Below are 21,435 nucleotides of genomic sequence, written 5' to 3' on the forward strand. Positions count from 1 at the left end.
TCCTCCCACACTAGACCATGAGCTCCAAGGACAGGCGCTGAGGCATCCCCCCTGCATGGCTGCAGGCCCAGTGCACAGTAAAATTTGGTCAAAGAGCAAATGGATGGACACTTGAATCCCACCTATGAAACTCCGTTGTTACTCAGATATAGACAAACTCGAGCACACCAACCTAGAGACAACCTAAATGCCCAACCACTCGTCAGTCAGGTACTCTGGTGTATGTCCTATGTCCATTGAAAATCATATTTACAGACCCTATATGATGAATGCAAAAAAATGTGAATGTTATAGTAAGCACAAAAAAAAAAAGTCACATCCAAAATCGGGGAAGGAAGAGGGTCAGGGGACGAGAAACCAGCACACTGAGGATTATTCCAGGGGTGGTACCTGGTGATTCTACTCTTTTCCAGTTTTCTGGTTTTTCCATGTTTTCTGTTAAGAGTATATCTTGGGTAGAAGCCCAGGACTGCAGGAAGATGCTGGATGGAACATTTATTTGGAATCAGACCTGCTATTAAATCTCATTTCCCCCCATTCGTAAGTGGAGGTTGTCCCTACTAGGTGCCTGGCATGGGTCTAAGCACTGGAAATATAGTGACGGACGAGATGGCCAGGGGGCCCTCTCTCATGGAGCTAACGTTCCCAGCAAAGGACACAATTAAAACAAATAAGGATTACTTCAAATAGTGATAACCACTGCACAGAAAAAATACCGAAAGCCATTAAGACTGGATGGTCAATGGCCAGGGGGCCCTCTCTCATGGAGCTAACGTTCCCAGCAAAGGACACAATTAAAACAAAGAAGGATTACTTCAAATAGTGATAACCACTGCACAGAAAAAATACCGAAAGCCATTAAGACTGGATGGTCAGGGAAGACCCCTTGAGGGGGAGTGGAATTTAGCTAGAGATGTAAATAATGTGAAGAAAACAGGCCAGGGATGATTGGGAGGAGGGGGAAGAGCATTCCAGCAAGTGCAAAGGCCCTGAGGCAGGAATGAGGAACAGATAGGATAAGACAGAGGTGGGAGGGCTGGGCAGAGAAGTCCATGGTGAAAAGTTTAGATTGTATTTACTTGTTGGAGCGGGCAAGCTGGTAAGTGACTCAAGGGTTTACTTCTAAAGAAGTTCAGTCTGGTGACTGTGTGGCAGGAGACTGGATTCCTGGGCTGGCCCAGAAGGCCTGGCGTGGGCTTTGCAAGTTCAGAAAGAGTAACACGTCTTGGTTTATTTTGCCCTAAGAGTCGCTCCAACCCTGCCCTCAGCCCCAGCTCCATCCTGGCTCAAATCACTAAGAGGTTTCCCACTGAGATAAAGAAGCTGGGAATAGCGGTCTGCATGGGAAGCCAGGCCAATGAACTTGGGGCTCACTCCTGACCAGAATGTGGGGCCCAGGACGGCGAGACTGCGAGATGTCCAAGGGAATAGCTTTTTCTGAGCCAGTCCTGATGGGCTGAGCTACACGGTGCAACGGGGGTGGGGAGGGGAGGGAAGGGGTGGAGCACTGTCCCCCTTCTCCCCAGACTCCAGGCTGCTCCCTGGAGGCTAGGTTCTACTACACAGCTCACCCCCTACAGGAGACCCCTGAGAACAGAAGCTGTAGCTCCCAGGTGGACAGAAAGTTCACCAAAAGCAGGGGTGTGTCACTCCACCTGGCAGAGGCTCTCCGGGGGCAAGGACAGGGTCTCATATCAGGCTGGGCATGCTCAGAGGGCAGGGAATTGTCTCCTCCCTCAGACTGGGGGCTCAGGGCAAGAGTTCCTGAGGTGGGGGGGACCTGTGTCCCTCTTTCCCCAGACACCCTCCCCCAGTCCCCAGTGAAGGCCCAGGTGCAGGAGGCTCAGAGGTCCACGCGGTGCAGGGGCGGTATTTCTTTCTCCGGCCTTCCACCCCGTCTCTGCTGCCCACAGCCCTGGCTGTGCTGACTTTCAGTTCTCTTTTCTTGAGAGGAAGTCGCCTTCAAGGAAACCCTCAGGGTGGTGTGTTGTTTTCCAGCACCAGCCCACAGGAGGAACCCCCCAGTTCAAATGTAAACCTCCCACGAGGCCTTGCTGGGAAAAGCCAGCTGAGGCACCATCAACCCCAATCACGGATGAGGACACTGAGTCCGGACAGGACTCCGCTCAGCGCCTGCCATCAGTCAGCAGACGGACGGATAGATGGGACAGCAGAATGGCCGGGGAGGCCCAACAAGCTTTGTCTGCAGACTTCTCCAAACAGCAGCACACACGTCCTTGCTCACGAAGGCACAAACACACACACACACGTGCAGCCAGCCTCCTGCCCAACTCCCACAGAAAGGTCAGAAGCATTTCCTGCCTCCGAGAAAGCCAAACACGCTGAAGCTGAGAGGTCTGGGACCATGGAAGGCTGCACCTGAATTTGCAGCCAGCCAGCCTGCATGCTGCTGTCAGAATCTAATTAAAAGAGAAGTCAGCAGTGGAAATCCAGGCTCATTTCTCCAGAGGCATAACAAGTCTGCCTCCAGGCCCAAAGGGCTTTGCAGAAGCTTGGGCAAACCTGCCAGGCTAGAAGGGGCGAGGCGGGTGCGGGATAGGGCAGAAATAACTCTCCAGCCCCAGCCCCAGACACCTGTTCCCTCTGGGCTCCCAGCTATCTGGGGCTGCCCCCCAGGACCACCCACCCCAACACGCACACACCAGGAGCCTGAAGCTTGGGAGCCGGGTCTTGGAGTCCCAGCCAGGCCTCCTGGGCCCACAAGGTAGCACCAAAGAGACATGCCAGCATCACAGGTCCCAGAGGGGGCTACGGGACTGAGCCTGACAACTCGGGGTGCATTGGGCTTAGTGTTGACAAGCCACACAGCTTATTTCGTTTTCCAGACACAGGGTATTTGCTTACTCAGGGAGGAGCCCAGCATTCATTGCCAGGGGAGGCTGTCAGCTCACCCAGCTCTGCTCTCCTCCCACCCTGGGTGGATGCCACCCACCTGGCAGCCCAATCCCGGGCCTCAGCTTCCAATTTCTCACCTCTGGACCCATCCTCTAATCCCTGGACAGGCTCAGGAGTTGGAAGCTGCCTTTTTCTCAAAGAGGCTCTATCCCCCTGTCCCTGAAGAAGGCTGCCTGCTCATCTACCACAAGATCGTTCTTGCCCATCCTCCGGGGTCCAAAAGGCCCAGTGATTTCTGCCCTCTTGGCCCCTACGACCAGGCATAGCTTCTGACTGCGTGCATACCCTGCACCAGGAACTGCTCTGCAAACAGTGCCCCTTGGCTACATTCAGTCTGCTGCCGGATTTGGTAAATCAAGCTTTACTGCAACATGGTCACACTCATATGGAAAAGAATCCATTCAAGTAGCTCGAGAACACAGCACTCTGACTGTACACCCCTGGTCCTTATTTAAGGACGAGATCTGCAAGGAAATGCTGAACTTTACTTGGCAGGCTTGGTGGCGGTGGAAGGGACACAGTGATTCTGAAGCAATGCTGTGTGACTGAAGTCCACTGATGTCACTGGGAACCCAGGTTTTCACAGAGAGAGAAAGGGAAGTCAGACGTGGAACTAGAGTGGTTACAGTAGAGCTCCAGGATCTTGGGTTCGAAGAGGAGGGATTAGTATAAACTTGAGTTTCTTTTTTTCCTGGCTCTGTCCATTGCCTGGACCCAGATATTGATTCTAAATCTCATTCTCCATGAGAGGGAACTAGCCAGGGCACCCTGGACAAATGGCTAGAATTTCTCACAATGCTGAAAAGCAAGGACATGCTCAAAGAATGATGGGGAATTGCCCAAAGGACCCAGGAGCTGGCATGAAGGGGCCCCCATGGCCAAATTCAAGACAATTTGAGCATCAAAAAGAATAATGATGGGGCCGGCCCGGTGGTGCACTGCTACAGTGCGCCGCTTGGGAAGCGTGGCGGCGCTCCCGCCGAGGGTTCAGATCCCACATACAGACCAGTTCCTGCTCACTGGCTGAGCGAGGCGCGGGAGCAACACCGAGGGTTGTGATCCCGTTGCCGGTCCCGGTCCGGTACGGGGGCGACACTGAGGGTTGCGATCCGTTGCCGGACACGGAAAAAGACAAAAAGGAAAAAAAAAAAAAGAGAGAGAATAATGATGGTCCTGGGTGAATTTTAAAAAGAATCTAGGAATTTGTAGTGATAGTAAAAAGGGGGAAGTTGTGTAGAGCGGGGGCAGGGAAAACTAATGATAACTAGTAAAAGTAGAAGAAATGGCAGAGTCAGACGACTATAAATTTGCAATCACAGGGCCATCAGTGGGTGAAAGTTTGCTGAGGAACAGGATGTTCACACAGTGTCCAAGAATCACCTATAGGTGACTTAGTCGCCACAAAGGGAGACCAGAACGTCTATGATGGGGAGACCTGGCAGGCCCCACTTCTCCCAAGTGATCAAGGACAGGCCAGCTGCATTTCCGTCTCCCCGCGTAATGCAATGGGAGGTGCACGGCTCCCTGCACGGTGCCTGGCCACACACACGAACCTCATCAGAAGGAACAACCGGCAAGCCCAGATGGCAGGACCTTTTATAAGACACTGGCTTGGACTTCTCAAAAAAGTCAATGTCACGAAGAAGAAAAAAAAAATCAGAGGGATTATTCTAAATTGAAAGGACACTAAAGAGACACGACGACCATATGCAGCATGTGATCCTAGGCTGGATCCTTGATGGAGCCGAGGGAGTAGCTATGGAAGATATTTTGGAGACAGCTGGAAAATATGCATCTGGACAGTCCTTAGATGATATCGGTGTGTTGAGTTAAATGCCTGGGTGTGTATGCTACTGCAGTCATGTAAGAGACATGCCAAAGTACTTAGGGATAGGGGGTATGATGTCTGCAACTGACTTTAAAAAAAGTGTGTCTGTGTGTGCGTCTGTGTATTTGTCCAATATGGAAAGGGGGATTATAGAAAAATGTTAACAGTTGGTTAATTAAAGAATATAAGTGTCTTTCATGTATTCTCTCAACTTTCCTGCAGTTTGAAATTTTTCAAAGTAAAAGTTGTGGGGAAAAAGTCTAAGTTATTTAAAAAAAAAAAAAAAGCTGGCAGCCAGAGGGGAGGGGCTGGGTCTCCTCATCTGTAAATGGGGACAGAAAGAGAGCCTGCTGACAACTCAGCAGAAAGGGCCAGCCCGCTGTGAGCACTCCGTGCACGCTGGCTGCGGCTAGTCTGGTGCTGCTGGGGTGAATCCGGCGTCCAGCACACAGCATCCATCCCTGCAGCCTCACGGCGCCCCGCTGCAGGCGCCCACACAGACGGCTTCAGGTGAATGATACTGCTCCAAATAGTGCTGACACAGCCCAACCTCCAGTCATACAATATTTATGTTCCTCCAGGTGACGCTTCTGTGCATGGCTTCCATAAATTCCCAGGGTGAGGAGCTCAGCACTCAAAGTCATTCGAGCTGAGATGACGCCAAGGAGCCGGGGAGGAAGGCTGGGCCCCGGGCATCCCAGGGGCTGGGAGGTACCGAGGAGACGGCAGGAGGCTGGCGGGGCTTCTACTTTCTGGGCACCTCCTGTGCTCCAGGCCTTTGCAGTGCGGGACTGGGCACTTGCATGCAGTATTTCACCTTCACAGAGACTTTTTGAAAAGAGAGAGAACGAGCCCAGAAAGGGGAAGTGAGGAGCCCAGGTGGCCCAGTGGGGCAAGTGCAGAGCAAGGGGCGTGAGCCCCCGCCGTAGACTCCAAGTTCAAGTGCTCTCCTCCAAGGGTCAAAGAAGAGATGCTCATGCCCAGCACCCAAGCAAGGTGTGAGCGTGAAGGGGCTCTTGCCACCCACTCCCTGCTGGGTCACCAGCAATGGGCTGGCCCTAGGAGGAACGGTCAAGAGCCCTAAGATCACCTCCACAGCACCGGCCAGCACCTCACCAGATTTGCCTCCCTTTAACCCCGCAGGAAGCTGGGATGTGGGCACCACCATTCCGTCCTCACTAATGCATATGACACTAAAGTGTCCAAAGATAACCCCTCCACCAGCTAGCAGATGGGCTGGGAATTGAGGCGCAGGGGTCATGCCCCACTCGGAGCTGCTGCACTGAGCATGCAGAGAGGTGGTCTTTTAAAGGCAATTAGCAAAACAACTCCCCTCCCTTTCTTTATCTATCTTATTCTTATCAACACTTCACAGCTGAGGACACAAATTGAGAGGCTAAATGATGTTTGCAAAGTTACGCTGCTTAGGAAGTGGGGGAAATTCGTACCTACGGCGAGCAACTTGTCCTGGCTTGTCCAGGACTGTCCAGATTGTAGCACTGGAAGTCCCAAATCCCGGGAAACTCCTCAGCCCTGGGCAAACCCAGATGGCTGGTCACTTTGAAGGGACTCCAATGTCCACACTCCACCTCAAGCCATGGGTGGAAGCCTTTCTGCAGGCTCCGTCTGATGCCTCAACGCTCCTGCCTTCAGAGTCCGTCCTTCCTGGTACATTCCTCAGAGAGGCTTAAGACGTGGCATCCACCCACCTCCACCTCTTAACATCTCTGGGTCTCAGTTTACTTATCTGTAAAGTGGGAAGGAGGTCATTCCTGTGTAGCAAAGACTTCACTGGTTGCTGGGCTCTCCTAGCTCAGGACTATCCTGGGAGCCCAGAAGGGACAGAGGAATGGACATTCCTGCCAGCTCTAAGACTAATGGCCAGTCCCAAACATTCCTTTAACAATCCATTTTGGAATTAATTATGCAAAATTTGATGTGTTTGGTACACTTTTCTAGAAAGACAGTCTACAGTTTTTGTCAACACCTCAAGTGTCTGTAAACCACCCTTGTCCTCCAAAAAGTTAGAAATTGCTATACTGAGCACACAAGAAGGTGGACAAAGATGTTGGGGTTGACCCTCTCATCACCCCAGTAACAACTCAGACCAAAGCACACAGAACGCCACTGAAGAGAGAGCTGTCCTGTGGCTGTGCCGATATTTTGCCTTTAAAAACTAAACCAAACTGAAATCCGTTGGTGCATCTAGTCATTCCAGAGGAAGTGGAGTGTAAAAAGTGTCTCAAAGTGTGGGCTATTGACATGCTCTTCATTAGTCCTATTTAATTTCCTTTTGTTTTCTTCAATTATGAGAGCCAGCCTAGTGTTTCCTCTTCGGCATGGACACCTGAGGAGGGAGAGCTGGGCCACCAGCCACCTAGAGCCATTAAGCACCTTTGACAGGAGTCTTGCCCTCGGCAGCTGCTCCAGCCTTGCCCTGCACAAGCAAGTGCCAGGGCTCAGCTGGGGAGGGCTGCCAGGTGTCCTCTGCCATAGCTATGTGGGAACCCAGCAAAGATTGAGCAATAGAAAGGGAGACAGATGGATTCTAGCACCTACACATGCCTGGCTGCACACACCTCATCTCAACTCAGCTCACAGAATCCCTGCAACCCCACATGGAAGGAGTACTGAGCCTACAGTGACATGAAGATGAAGATATGAAGGTCCAGCAGGGGAGTGACCTGTGCAGGGAGAAGTGGAGCCAAGCTTGGGTCTGTATGGCTCATGTGCTGTGTGGCATTCACCGTGGCCTGAGTCTGTCTCATTATCTGTTTACTGCCTATGTGCACAAGGCAGTTAAGCCATCATCCTGAGACCAGACTGTCAGAGCCCAGGTCCTGACTCCACCACTCCCTGCCTCAGTTTCTTCAACTTTAAAATGGGCGTAATAATAGTAATTACTGCATAATCCCTGGGTTGTTGTAAAGATTACATGAGTTGCAACTTGCAAAGAGCTTGGAACAGCCTCTAGGATGAGTGTGTCTCATAAGCATTAACTCATTGTTGTCATCAGTGGTGGCAGTCTCTACACACCCCATGACCCTCCTCCCCTACCACACACTCCTGAGAGAGGCAGGTCCACCAGCGCAGGGTGCTGCTGGGGCCCAGTGCTCAGCACAGGGACTGAAGCACCAGCCAGGGCCTGCTCTGGGTCAGAGGAGCCAGAAGAGCCAGGAAGAGTTGGGTGGGGTGTAGGGTGGGTCCTACAGGGGAGAGACTGATACAGAGAGAGAGAGAGAATGTGCAATCAACAGAGAGAGAAGACACAAACCAACTCACCAAGGGAGAGAGAGATCAGTGAACGCTGAAAGAGAGAAAAAGAGCAGGAGAGAAAGACTGAGAGATAGACAGACAAATAAGACAAGAGAAAAGAAAGCAGGTGCATGTGTGTGAAGGAGACAATGTGAGAGAGAGTGACAGAGAGAGAGAATGTGCAATCAACAGAGAGAGAAGACACAAACCAACTCATCAAGGGAGAGAGAGATCAGTGAACGCTGAAAGAGAGAAAAAGAGCAGGAGAGAAAGACTGAGAGACAGACAGACAGATAAGACAAGAGAAAAGAAAGCAGGTGCATGTGTGTGAAGGAGACAATGTGAGAGAGAGTGACTGAGGTTGTTTCTCTGAATACATTTAACATCCAGAAAGTAAAGCATCAACACCAGAATAAGGCTCCTAGTTGAACCCCTGGCACACAGTAGGAGTTTAATAAGTATTAGGTCTTGGCCCAACATTGAGTGATTACTATTCCCTGTTGACAGCAGGTGTGTGCCACCCCTCCCCTGCCCTGGTCTCCCTCACTCACTGAGCGAATCTCATGGGGCGTCCTTGCCCACCAGCCTTTAGTCAGGCCCTGGGAGACTCTTGACCCCCCACTGTGGCCGGAAGAGGCCTCGGACCCATTTATGACCCAATATGGTGAGGGTGACAGAGGAGGGAACAAGAGCTGCGGCAGCCCAGAAGAGCAGCAGAAACTGGCAGGGAGGCTGGCGGGCTCTGTAGAGAAAGGGGCAGGAAGCCTGAGAGACCAGCAAGATTCTGTCAAACTGAAAGAAAGGCACATAAAGGGCTTCTGGCAGGGGGAGCTGTGGGCACAAAGGCACAGGGCAGGAAGTGCCTGGATGGAGCCTGCAAGGATGGGCACCTGTTGGGTTGCTGGAGAAGAGGGACCTCACGGGAATAGAGACGAGGGCAGCCTGAGCGGGCCTTGACTTTGGGCCACAGGCAGCCTGGACAGCTCTGAAGCAGGGTTAGGTGTGATGAGACCTTTGCTCTGGAAAGATCCTCCATCCAGCAGTCAAGCCTCAGCATGAGGCCCAGAAGGCGTTCCCAGGCGCTCCCTGCGGCTGTGCTGTGTCACGTTGCGCCTGTGGCCCTGCACCTCACCTGGCCCTCCACTAACCCCCAATACCTGCACACAGCATCTGCTCAGCACCCATTTGCACATGCTTGGCCAGAGGGGGCGTCAACCAACACTGTGACAGCCAAGACTCCAGGTTCCGCTTGGTGACAGCAGCAGAGGGGAGCTGGCTCAGCTAAGATGCTGCCCCATCTCCCTGCTCAGGATATGAGAACTTCAGGGAAGGGTCGTTTTCTCAGGTTCCACGTGAAAATCCACAACCAAGACGCTGCACAGACCGGCAGCCACATGAAAGGTCAGAATTGGTGTGATCAAGACAAAGCTGGGTCAGTCCAGAGGATTGGGGGCTGGGAAGTGGGTAAGAAGGGTGGGGGGCGGAGAGAGGCTGGGAGGGACGATAGGGGGACTGGGGTTTCCAGGCTTGATCCAGATCCCCAGATCTCAACTGGACACTGTCCAAAAGACTCAAGCTGCAGCCAAGGACTTATATTAATATAATGGACCCATACCCCTCCCTCTCCCGTGCACACACAGGCATGTGCACACACACACATGCAATGTACACGCATACACAGGCATCTGCTCACACTGCTCAGGGGCCCCCTCCCACCCACCCAATCTGACTGAGCCCACTCTGGGAAGCCAGGCCCACCACTGGGCCACACTCCAGCTCCTCTCCCGGGCTCCTTGGACCTGGGCAGGTATGTCTGCTTCACTGGGCATGTGTGTATGGGCCAACCAGAATCCTCTCCAGTGGCTGAGGCCCTCCTCTGGGCACCTACTCTGCTGGACCTGCACTGGCCACTGGTCTGGTCTCACCACCCATGCCATGAGGCTCCCTTCTCTCCCCAGGTATTCAGGGGAGCCAATAGCCCAATCCTTCACCTTTGGTCAGTAGCCCCTATCAGAGCCCAGTGGCCTTGTGAACACCATGGGCCAAGAGTTCCTGGGGTAGCTGGGAGCCCCGGGAGGCTCAGAGCCAGGCAGAAGGGAACAGCTGGTGTGGGAGGAAGGAGGCAGTAGGGGGAGAAAGAAAATAAAGTAGAGAGAGCTAGGTCAATTCAGCTCCTGCACCTGCACCATAGAATAATATGGAGAGAAAAGACACTGTCCCCATTCACAGATAATTTGCAGTCCGAGGAAGGATGGTGCAGGTATACACATCCACAAGACACAATGGACCATGGGCACAGGACGGGGCAAAGGACAGTGGTGCCAGGCAGAGGCTTTGAAGTCAGAAGCATCCTGAGGTCCTGGCTGCACCGCCTAGTGGGTAGTCTCTGGCATCCTGAGCAAGTCCTGTAACCACAATGCAATGATGCTGAGCCTTACTCTGCTTCCTCCCACCAGGCACAGCCCCAGGAGCTGTATGTACATGGAGCTGCTTAGTTCTAGGGTAGGTTCTAGAATTATCCCTGTTATACAGGTGGGGAAACTGAGGCAACCAGTAGCAGAGCCAGAGGCAAAGGCCAGCCACCCCAGCTCCTGCACTCACACTGACCACCATGCCAGCCCACTCAGACAAGGCCTGCAGGGGCATCAGGAATACGCCCACAGAGGTTCTCCCCTAGTGGGCCCTCCCCCAGCCCGGCTGCCAGGCTTACAGGTGACGACCGTGTGGTGGCCAGTCTTGAGTGAGTGTGCATAAGTGCCAGCTACTAGCCCAAACCCTCTGCATGTGTGATCACACTCGATCCCCCCAAACCCCAGGGAGGGAAGCTCTGTAATCGCACCCAGGGTCTGCCTCTTGGTTCGCACTGTCACCTCCCCTGAACTAAGCCCCCAGCCCAGGGCCTGGCATTCAGCAGATCCATGTCCATGGCACTATTTGTTCCTTGCCAAGTTCTAGAAGGACTGGGCCGCTACCCATTCGGTGTCTGCCCTCCCCTCCCCTACCGCAGGGATCAGAGGTGAGAGGAACCACAGAGGCGGGGGGAACATGGAAGATCCATGTGGAGGGGAGGATAGGACCCTGACGGCTGGGGACAAGGACTGCCCCTGCTGCATCATCCGCCCCTTCCTCACCTCTAGTTCATGTTCTGTCTGTGATGTCCCCTCTCGGCCACCTTCCCTCTCCCATCTCCCTTTTCTCTGCCAGTTTCTGTCCTGCCCTGAGTCAGGCTTCATAGACCCTGTTCCCTGACCCAACAGCTCCGAACTTCTTTTTTAAAAAACCATGAAGTCCTTTCATCACCTAAATCTTACAGTATGAAGAGACCAAATATTGGACACAGGAAAGATCCAAGCTCTTCCAGATCAGGAGGGAGGGGAGTGCTGAAGCCTGCCCCTTCGCCATCTGCTGCCCCTCAAGATGTCCCTAGAGATAGCCCCTCACATCCTCCAGGACCCTGGGGCACAGTTTGCCACCAGACAATCCCCAAACCCACCCCAACCTCCCATTCTTCACAAGCTTCCGGAAAGGGAGTTCTTCTAAACATCTAACCTCAATCCTTCCTGCTGCTGAAAACGCTCACCCTCCTTTAGAACGTGTTCCCGTTTGCACCTCCTGGATAGTCTCCACAATCTTTAAAAACTGATTTTGCAAGTTTTACTTGCCCGCTATTGAACATCTAACCTCAATCCTTCCTGCTGCTGAAAACGCTCACCCTCCTTTAGAACGTGTTCCCGTTTGCGCCTCCTGGATAGTCTCCACAATCTTTAAAAACTGATTTTGCAAGTTTTACTTGCCCGCTATTAATTTAAAAAGATAGGATGACAGCAACACCACACGCATTTCAAAGAAATGCAGACTAAGGTGCTGAGCAGAGCTGACTGTGGAACGACACGACCCAGACCCTGCATGCTCCCACAGTCTGGGCACTGGGTCTTCCCCCTTGGCAGCTCTGGGGGGGCACGGCGAGGACTTGGCGAATCTCTTCACCCTTACGCCAATTTGCAAGCCATTACCCAAGAAGCCCTGCGCCTGGATTTCACTTTTGCAAATTCCCACCCATTTTGTGTCATAAATAAGACAGAAGACAGAAAACTAATACAGCCCAGCGATGCATTATTCATGCAGCGTCACACCGTTATGACAGATTTACAACGGCTAATACATGCAAACTAAGTTTGGGCACTAAACGTGAAAATTAAGTGTGGGAAGGCTGGTGTATATCGGGGTAAATGGGGAAACCAAGGGACTGTTGGTGTCCAAGAGCCCAGAGAAGTTTCTTCTGTGTCGTGCTTAGTGACAAAAGCATTAGTGTTGGTGTCAGAGGCTAGCATGGAAGGGCTGGAGTCAGGCGGGCGCAGGGCGGGATTGGGGATGGGCTGCGCCGTGGGAAGCGCCTTTCCTGTGCTCAGTGCAGAGCTCCAGAGCTGGTTAAGATCAAGCCCTCAGTCAACTGTTCTACACGTCCCTTGTGCAAACCTCCCTTCCACACTTAGAGAAAACACCACGGGCAGAGCCCACTTCCCCAAGGGCTGCCCTTCTGGCCTTAACAACCCTTTACTGAGCACCTAGTATGCATCAGGCCTGGTCTCGGGCACCACGGTTGCGACAGGAACAACCAGAGCCAGCCAGGCTTGGTCCTGCCCTACAGAGTTTCAGTCTGGTTAATCCCATCATTGGTCCCAAAATGTCACTGTGCAGCTGCAGCACAGTGCTGCATCAGTGGGTCACAGGGTATGAGCCAGGGTGAATGGAAGAGGCGAGGTGGACCAGACAGCCTCTCTGAGGAGTGGGGAGCCAGGGACTAATGCGAGAGGGGCTGCCCAACGTACTTCACAGCAACCCTGTGAGGTGGGAGCCAAGCCTGGTGTCCAGACACAAACACCACTTGCCCTGTGCTCTGGAGCTTTCCAAACAGGGCCAAGTCCTGTGCTTCTGCAACTGCACCAGGGAGGCTCAAAATCCGCTTGGCTGAGTTTGGGGGTGGGGGGGCGGGGAGTGAAATGCCACGGAAACATCTCAAAACTAGGAGGTGCAGCTCAGAGGAAGGGACCTGAGCCCTCGAGTGAGATAGCTGTCCCATCCGTGTCTTTCTCACCCACCTTGCACAGCCAGGAAGAGGAGGGCTTTACCTGAATCAAGTGTGCAACCACAGCCCTGCCCTGGGGTGGGCCGCCGTCCAGGTAGGACCCTCCCCACTAGCTACAGCACCCTCTGACCAGCCCTCTACCCACCTTCTCTGGATGCGGCTTCCCTGGGCCTACTTCCTCGAAGGCACAATTCCTCCTGGGACACTTCCCCAACAGGCCCCTGTGCACACTTAGCCTTCCCCAGCCCAGATTTTCAACCCTGAGCCCAGAAAGAATGTGAACTGCTGTTATCACAGTCCTGTGAGCGCCTGGCAACCTGCCCTACAGAGGCGGATCCACCGTCAAGGAGGTGTCCTTACATCCACCCACCAGCGCTGGCCGAGAGGCTGTGCTGAGCCAGGGCCTGGGACACACCAGCAAGCAGGACAGACGAAGCCCCGTTTCCACAGTGCTTCCCTCCCAGAGGTGCAGATGGACACAGCAATCAGGGAGATAATTTCAGAAAGCGATGAGTGAAGCTGGGAGATGTGCTGAGACCGTGACTGGGGTGGAGGTGGCTCAGCTGTAGTGATCAGTGCGGCCTCACTGAGGAGGCAGCAGCTAAGCCGAGACCTGAGTGACAGAGAAGACACAAAGGGACTGAGGCCCCGTTTCCACAGTGCTTCCCTCCCAGAGGTGCAGACGGACACAGCAATCAGGGAGATAATTTCAGAAAGCGATGAGTGAAGCTGGGAGATGTGCTGAGACTGTGACTGGGGTGGAGGTGGCTCAGCTGTAGTGATCAGTGTGGCCTCACTGAGGAGGCAGCAGCTAAGCCGAGACCTGAGTGACAGAGAAGACACAAAGGGACAGAGAATGGTATTCCAGGCAGAGGGAACAGAGGCAAAGGCCTGGAGGTGGGAAGGAGCATGGCTTCTTCCAAGAGGGGCCAGTGTGGCTGCTGACTGCAAGTCCAGAGGCCTGGCTTCTAGTCCACTTTCCCATCTGTAAAATGGGCCAGCAGATCTCTCTGCAGCGTTGCAAGGATCCGATGCATAATGCACATCACAGTCCGGCCTCCACCACTCCTCCGTCACTACTGCCTGCCCCCATGAGCCGGGGTGGCAGAGACCCCAGCCCACACCATGTCAGGGAGCAGCCTTGCCCAGCGCCCCAACCTGACAGAGCACACCTACACACCGCAGGTCTCCTGTCAGCCTGTCCCCAGTAAGTTTTTTAAAATTAAGATGCAACGATCATCACACAGCCAGCTTCCCCCTCCAGCGATGGGTTAAAATGAACTCCAGACGACTGGATTAGACTTTGAAGGTGGCGGTGTAGATAATGAACACGGAGGATGCAGTGTTGACACGGGCCCTGGTGAGCGACATTATGATTTAACAGGCCTCACTTCTGCCTCCGCTGGGATCAAGGAGCTGAACGAGCGGTTGGCGGGCAAGCGTAAAACCCAGAGACAGACTGCGGGTGCCAGTCAGGTCTGCCAGCAAGGTTGGGGCAGCCAAGCAGGGACCAGCTGGGCAAGGGGCAGAGTATGGGCCAAGTGAGCCTCAGGGAGACTGTCCCCCACTCAGAGGCCCTGTCCCCCGGGAAACTGTCCCCCCACGCATTGTCCCCCACCGCACCGGGCTGTCTCTGGCTGGGGCTAGACTAATGATGCTTTCTTCTGCCTGGAATATCTGCTTCCCCTCTTCCATCACCTGTCACAGACCCGGTCACCTGCCCAGCCTAGCTCAGGGATCCTGACCTCCAGCTGGGTCTGGCACCCCTCCCGCCTCCCCTGGATTCCCGCAGACCTGAGCTTACCCCCTCCCAGGTTTGACAGTCCCAGGCAGGTCTGTCTCTCCAGACTGGACTCCGAGCTCCTGAAGAGCTGAGACCAAGTCTCACTCATTTCCATCCCTCCAGCACCTTGCACAGAGGGCCTGGAAATGGGAGATGCTCAGTACACCCATCCGTCCGTCCGTACATCACAACTATTTACTGAGGAGCACCTGCCTGTGTGCTGCCAATGAGCTAGACAGTGGGGAAATAAAGATAAACGAGGCACGATCCTTGGCCTGGAAAACGTGTTCTTGGAAAAAGCAGGCTCGTAACCAAATGGGAGTTCCCCAGAGTTACATCCAACGGGGACAGAAAACTGCAGAGACCAATGCAGTCCAAAGGGAATGGAGCTTTCTGCCTACCAAGGCAGCCGTCACTGCGGTTAACACTCAGGATGCCTGTGCTCAAATCCTGACTCCGACTCTTCCTAGCTCTGTGACCTCGGGCAGCTCTCGTAACCTCTCTGTGCCTCCGTTTCCTCATCTGTACAGTGGAAAGGATAATAGCACTCATCTCATAGGGTGGTTTGGGCATTAAGTGAGATTATACATATAAAGTGCTTAAACCCATGCCTGGTCCAAACTAAGCACCCAGTATATGATGGTTACTATGACTTCCTGGGGGTGGGAGAAATCAGGAGAAGCTCCTTAGAGTTAACTCAGTCCCTAGATTTACACCCTATGTCTTCACATCAGGCCTGGGCCATGCCAGCAGCCCCCTCAGCCAACAATACACTCCTGGGTCTCCTTGCTTGGAGCTCGGAATAGCTCTAAGAATCTCAAATCCCCAGAGGGGGGTTTCTCAAGCCTGGGGGAGATTCTGGAAAGTCCTCCCTCTGAAGTGAGGCATTCTGCTGCAGCATTGCTTGCTGAGGCACAGCCCTGCAGGTGCTAAGCCCTAGGCACACACACCAGACCACAGAGAGTGACAGCAGCCCAGTCTCCAGCCAGGCCTGGCTAGCCGTGCAGTGGGCGCCAAGGCAAGTGTGGATTCAGCCAGCCCAGGAGCGGCAGCCAGACGGAGCCATTTCCAGAGCCCCAGCACTAAGGTGGGGCCAGTTTCCTCAGGCAGCGGGAGCGTGGCTTTATTAAATATGCATGGCGATCACCTTGTTACTGTGCCGAATGATTGTGTGTGCTGAAGGCGAGCTGCCTGCACCACGCTGCGCACAGAAACTTTTCAATTTCCCTGGCTGCGCACAGGGGTGCGTGCTCCCTCTGGCCCCCGCTGCGGAGGATCCCTGGCCACCCTTTCCCTCCATCCTGCCTCCCCCCAACCAGCAGCCCTCCTGGTGCCCTCAGAGGTGTGCAAAGCAGGTGAAAGGCCCTATTGATCCTCTTCTTAAGAGCAGCTGGTCCAGAACTAATCTTAAATCGTCGCAGCCTCGCACTGGAGCCTGGTGGCTGCGGGGGCCCCAGGGATGGTGGCACCAGAGCTGAGCCGCGTGGGCCTGAGCAGGACTGCACTGCGGCTGGCAAGGGGTAAATACTGGTGAGAACAGGGCAGGGCCCGACCCAGACCCCTGTCCTGGCCTTCGTCTGTCTGTCTCATGCTCCTAGGACAGCTGTTAGCAGGAAGAAGCCTTTCTTCCAGTGAAGCAAGAAGGCCCGCAATGCACGCGCACCCAACACCCACTGACAACACCAACCCGAAGGGAGCCGCCTGATTTTCCAAATAAGCTACATAAACAGCAGTGAGAATTTTGGTTATGCAAATAATTACAAGGTTAACTAATGCTCGTCCAGCACTCGCGATGTGCCAGGCACTGTGTGAGGCAGCCCTTCTTCATAAATGTTCTCTTTCAGTCCTCCTGGTAACTCTACATAGCACTATTGTCATCCCATTTTACAGATGACTAACTGAGGCCCAGGGAGGCTCAGTGACTTGTCCAAGTTTGTGTGGCTTGGCAGGGGCAGAGCCGGGGTCCCACTGGAAGCAGCCTGCTCTCAACCTGCACCCCTCCAAGGGGCTGAAGTACGCAGCCGACCTGAGGTGGACATGGCCGGGACAGGGGTCGGAGCTGCTGCCGGGGATGGTGCCTCCCCATTCCTCCCCTTCCAGAAAGTCTCAAGTGCTCCTGGGCCACTAGGAGAGGCTGAGAAAGGCCACATGGGGGCCCAGCTTTAGCCAGCTCTGGGCCCCAAGGCCTGCTGCTCACACCCCCTCCCCAATAGCCATCAGCCACATCTCTGCTCCCAGAAGCCTCTGCCTGTGGGGTGGTGAGGCAGGGTGGGCACTGCTGTCATTCATCAACAGGAACAGGCCTAGGCCAAGCCAGGAACAGGCCCCCAGGACCAGGCTCTCATCCTGGGGACTGAGGCATGGCAATCTCTTCCTCCACGTGTTTAAAGAGCCCAGCCTCCAGGATGGCGGTGTCCATGCTGGCCACACCCCCAGCAAAGCTAGGACTCATGGGTATAAGTCCTGGGTACCAATCCAAGGACAGGGACTCCAGCCCCACCCCCACAAGCAGCAGCAGACACAACTCAGCATCCAGATCACAACCCAGGGCAGCGGGACCCTTCCTTCCACTCACAGCAGCCCTGGGGATATGTGTTGCAGACAGAGGTCAGGGCCCAGCAGGGGTCTTGGGCACCCTCTGCTTCCCACAAACTATCAAGTCAATCCCCAAGACACAGCTAGGAGCCAAGAGTAGTGTCAGGGAGGGCGTGGGAAGGGTCAGCAAACTTGAGCCAGGCAGGTGGCCCCATGGACCAGGGGCCATGAGCCACGAGGTACAGCCAGTACCTGAGTCTGCAAGGTGGTGGCGTCCAGGACGGTGACAAGGGGCCCACAACTGGCCCACACGGCATCTTCCAGGCTCAGCAGAGTGCGGACAGGACCCGGCCCCACAGTCACACACATAGGAGGGCTCTCCAGGTCCCACAGGACTCCTCCTGGAGGGAGAGGAAGGAGGCAGGTCAGGGGCGGGAAGGGGCACACAGGTCAGGGCTGACAGCTCCCCGGGCCCTCAGGACCACGGCCAGCAGCAGTGGGCCCAGTGGGCTCCACACGCACCTTTCTATGGCCCTTCTTCCTTTTTTTCTGTCTGGGATGGTGGCTGTTCCCATCTGCCTCTGACTCCTGCCATTTATGTTCCACGCTTCCAGGACCACACTCTCAAATTCATCTTCCCTCCCTCCCTCCTTCCCTTCCTTTCTTCCTTCTTTCTCCCTCCCCTTCCCTGCCTCTCTCTCTCCTTCCCTCTCTCTCTCACTCATTCCATACAGACTTAGTAAGCACCTACGCCAACCAGGTCATGTGCAGGTACCAGGAAGACAGAAATGAATCAGACACAGGCCTTGCTCTCAAGGAAAGCCTGCTGGTCCGAGACACCAAGAGGTTACTCAATAGGTACAATACCCTGTGCTGAGGGCAAATGAGCAGACATGCAACGGGCCTGGAGGACTGCTAAGATGGGAGGAACCACCTCTGCACAGGGGGAAACCCAGGGAGGCCTCTCAGAAGAGGCAGCACCCACAATTGGCCCTGCCAGGAAGGCAGCGTGAGACCTGGATCCAGGAAGAAAGTGTGCTGGGCCCAGAGTCAAGAGACTTGGAGTCTGGCCCTGGTTCTACTACCAACTTGCTAAGGACCTTGAGTGCTTCTCTCCCCTTCTCAAGGCCTCAGTTTCCCCAGATGTAAAATGGGACAGGGTGGTGTTAACAAGATTGTCTCTGAGGACGTTTCTTGCACAGCTTATCTAGACGGAATCTTGACTTCTCATGGATCTTGCCTATTCCTAGGGGACTGTCAACTTTACCGAGATCTCTGATCTCTTTGCTAAGATTTCTTCCTCCCCCCAGTGACACCACTGCCTCCAGATACAGGAGGAATTTCTGGGAGGCAGTCACTCCCTAGTCTGCCATCCCTGACTGAGGGACCTGGCCGGGCACTAAATGAGGTTCTCCCCTCTCCCCCAGGGATGCTGAGATCACCCAACATCCATTTTCCATGACATCTAAGCACTGTCTATTGAGATTGGTTTTCCTCTGGTCACACCCAATGCCCCACAGAAGCCCACGGGCTGCTTTGTCTTGTCAGGAGGCCAGGTGAGAAAGAGGGCAGAGGAGGAAGCTGGGGCCCAACCTAGGGCAGCCTGGGTGTGGCACACCCTGGAGAGACAGGCAGCAGTGGCTGGGGTCTGGGAGGCAGGATGTGAGATTGGTTTTCCTCTGGTCACACCCAATGCCCCACAGAAGCCCACGGGCTGCTTTGTCTTTTCAGGAGGCCAGGTGAGAAAGAGGGCAGAGGAGGAAGCTGGGGCCCAACCTAGGGCGGCCTGGGTGTGGCACACCCTGGAGAGACAGGCAGCAGTGGCTGGGGTCTGGGAGGCAGGATGGAGCCGGCTGCTGGCTGACAAGTGCTCTATTCCCCTCCACCCACCTCCATTAGGTCACCAGACAGACCCTCCCTCTCCAAACCAGCAGCCGGGTGGCATGATGGGGCACAGCTTTCTCCAAAGCTGGAGGGGTCACCAGGGTATATGATGGACCATTCTCCCCTCCCACTCCCCACCCCAGGCCAGGCTTCATCCCAGTTTTCCCTGTCTCTTTACCCTCCTTCACCTGCAAACCAGATTCCCCTCCTGTCCTTCTTCTGCCCTACTTAAAAACAACAGGCTCCCAGCTCAGCTAAGAAGTTGGGGAACAGGAACTGGACCCCCCTCCCAACACACAACCCACTCTTTCCAGCCCATGAGCATAAGTACATGGGAAGCAGGCTGGGCCAGAGCAGTCTGTGGCCCCTGAACTCCTGCATGAACTTGGACAGGGGACTTCACATCTCTGAGCCTCAGTTTTCTCATCTGTAAACTGGGCGTGATAACCAGAGCTACGCCTCTCTGGATGCTGAGGAGTACAGCCCGTCACAGACAGACCCTCCCTCTCCCAACCAGCAGCCGGGTGGCATGATGGGGCACAGCTTTCTCCAAAGCTGGAGGGGCCACCAGGGTATATGATGGACCATTCTCCCCTCCCAGTCCCCACCCCAGGCCAGGCTTCATCCCAGTTTTCCCTGTCTCTTTACCCTCCTCCGCCTGCAAACCAGATTCCCCTCCTGTCCTTCTTCTGCCCTACTTAAAAACGACAGGCTCCCAGCTCAGCTAAGAAGTTGGGGAACAGGAACTGGACCCCCCTCCCAACACACAACCCACTCTTTCCAGCCCATGAGCATAAGTACATGGGAAGCAGGCTGGGCCAGAGCAGTCTGTGGCCCCTGAACTTCTGCATGAACTTGGACAGGGGACTTCACATCTCTGAGCCTCAGTTTTCTCATCTGTAAACTGGGCGTGATAACCAGAGCTACGCCTCTCTGGATGCTGCAGGGAGGCACATAGAGAACACGTGGCACAGGTGCCTCGACAGCAGTTGCTGCATACTGTTACATATCCGCACACTGGCACTCTTTCCGTGAGTTACTTCCTTAACTCCGGACAAGCCTGCGTGGTAGATGCCGTTATTGTCCTTGTTTTATAAGCGAGTCCCCTGAGACACAGTGTGTGGAAACAACTACCCCAATTCACAGAGCTAAAAAGTAGTCCGTGCTCATTGGCTTTTACTGTTGTCACCTGCCACACACAGCAGCCTGTGGAAGCAGGTGTTGACTCCACTTAACCAATGTGACAACAGAGACCTGGAGAGCTGAGAACTTGTGCAAAGCCACCCAAGAAGTGACGGGCCAAACAGGATGAACTCAGCTGTGTCTGACTCTGGTCCTGGCCTCCTTCTTCAACCCCTGCTGCTTTCTGGGGTTTCTGAAAGGCTCTGCAACTAAGACTGGTGTCCAGGAGGGGTGAGTGACCAGAGGGCAGCCAGGCCTCCTCCAGGGATGCTGACCCCCCCCCCCCAAGACACCAGAGCCCAGAAAATGCAAGGCTTTGAGCACCCCCCAGTGGCCAGAGGTGAGTAGTGTTTGTGGTCAGAAGCTGGATCTTCTACGGCTGTGGCTAAGATGGGGGCCGGGACCCCTCTCAGGGAGGAAGCACCCTGATGATACCCCGATAACTGGGAAATGGGGGCTCCACCCCGTGGTCACAGCAGGGATGGCCCCCAGAGCCCTTGCACCTCTACCCTGGACTACAGCATCCATCATCATGGCTGTCTGGGGAATGGGCTATGGCCTGAAGTCTCTGAGGGTCACCTGTGCGCTGCCCACTCCTCCCCCATTTGCTGAGAGTCTCCAGATATCCTCTGAGAAGTCCTGACTCCAGGGCAGAATGATAAACTGCACTGCAATTTAATAATGTTGATGCTGCTATATCAGAAGGGACACAGGACAGGAATCCACGAGTCACTATACTCCAGGCCAGGTTTTGTGTGAATGACCACATCTAACCTTCACAACCGTTCTGCAGCATGGGGCTGTCTGCACCCCCAGTTCACAAGTGAGTAAACTGAGGCTCAGAGAGGCAAAACAACAGGCCCAAACCCTCACGGCTGGGACTCCATCCCAGGCAGCCCACCCCTTTCCCATTACATCATCTGCCTCCTCGAGGGGATGACCATGACCCACCTCCCCACTGTCCAA

General features: G+C 54.4%; 1 protein-coding gene across 1 annotated transcript in view; it reads right to left on the reverse strand.

The window, feature by feature from the left end:
* The window catches only part of LOC103606564 (rho guanine nucleotide exchange factor 10-like protein), a gene marked incomplete at its 5' end in the record, with an annotated part of 29,607 nt that extends 11,803 nt beyond the window's left edge, over positions 1-17,804 (reverse strand). The window contains one exon of the mRNA XM_008591140.1: positions 17,656-17,804. Within this exon, the coding sequence (XP_008589362.1) occupies positions 17,656-17,804 (149 nt within the window). The remainder of the gene's footprint in view (positions 1-17,655) is intronic.
* Between the last annotated feature and the right edge of the window lie 3,631 nt (positions 17,805-21,435).

The sequence above is a fragment of the Galeopterus variegatus genome, unplaced genomic scaffold (assembly GCF_000696425.1).
Source record: "Galeopterus variegatus unplaced genomic scaffold, G_variegatus-3.0.2 Scaffold6691, whole genome shotgun sequence".
Lineage (NCBI taxonomy): Eukaryota > Metazoa > Chordata > Mammalia > Dermoptera > Cynocephalidae > Galeopterus > Galeopterus variegatus.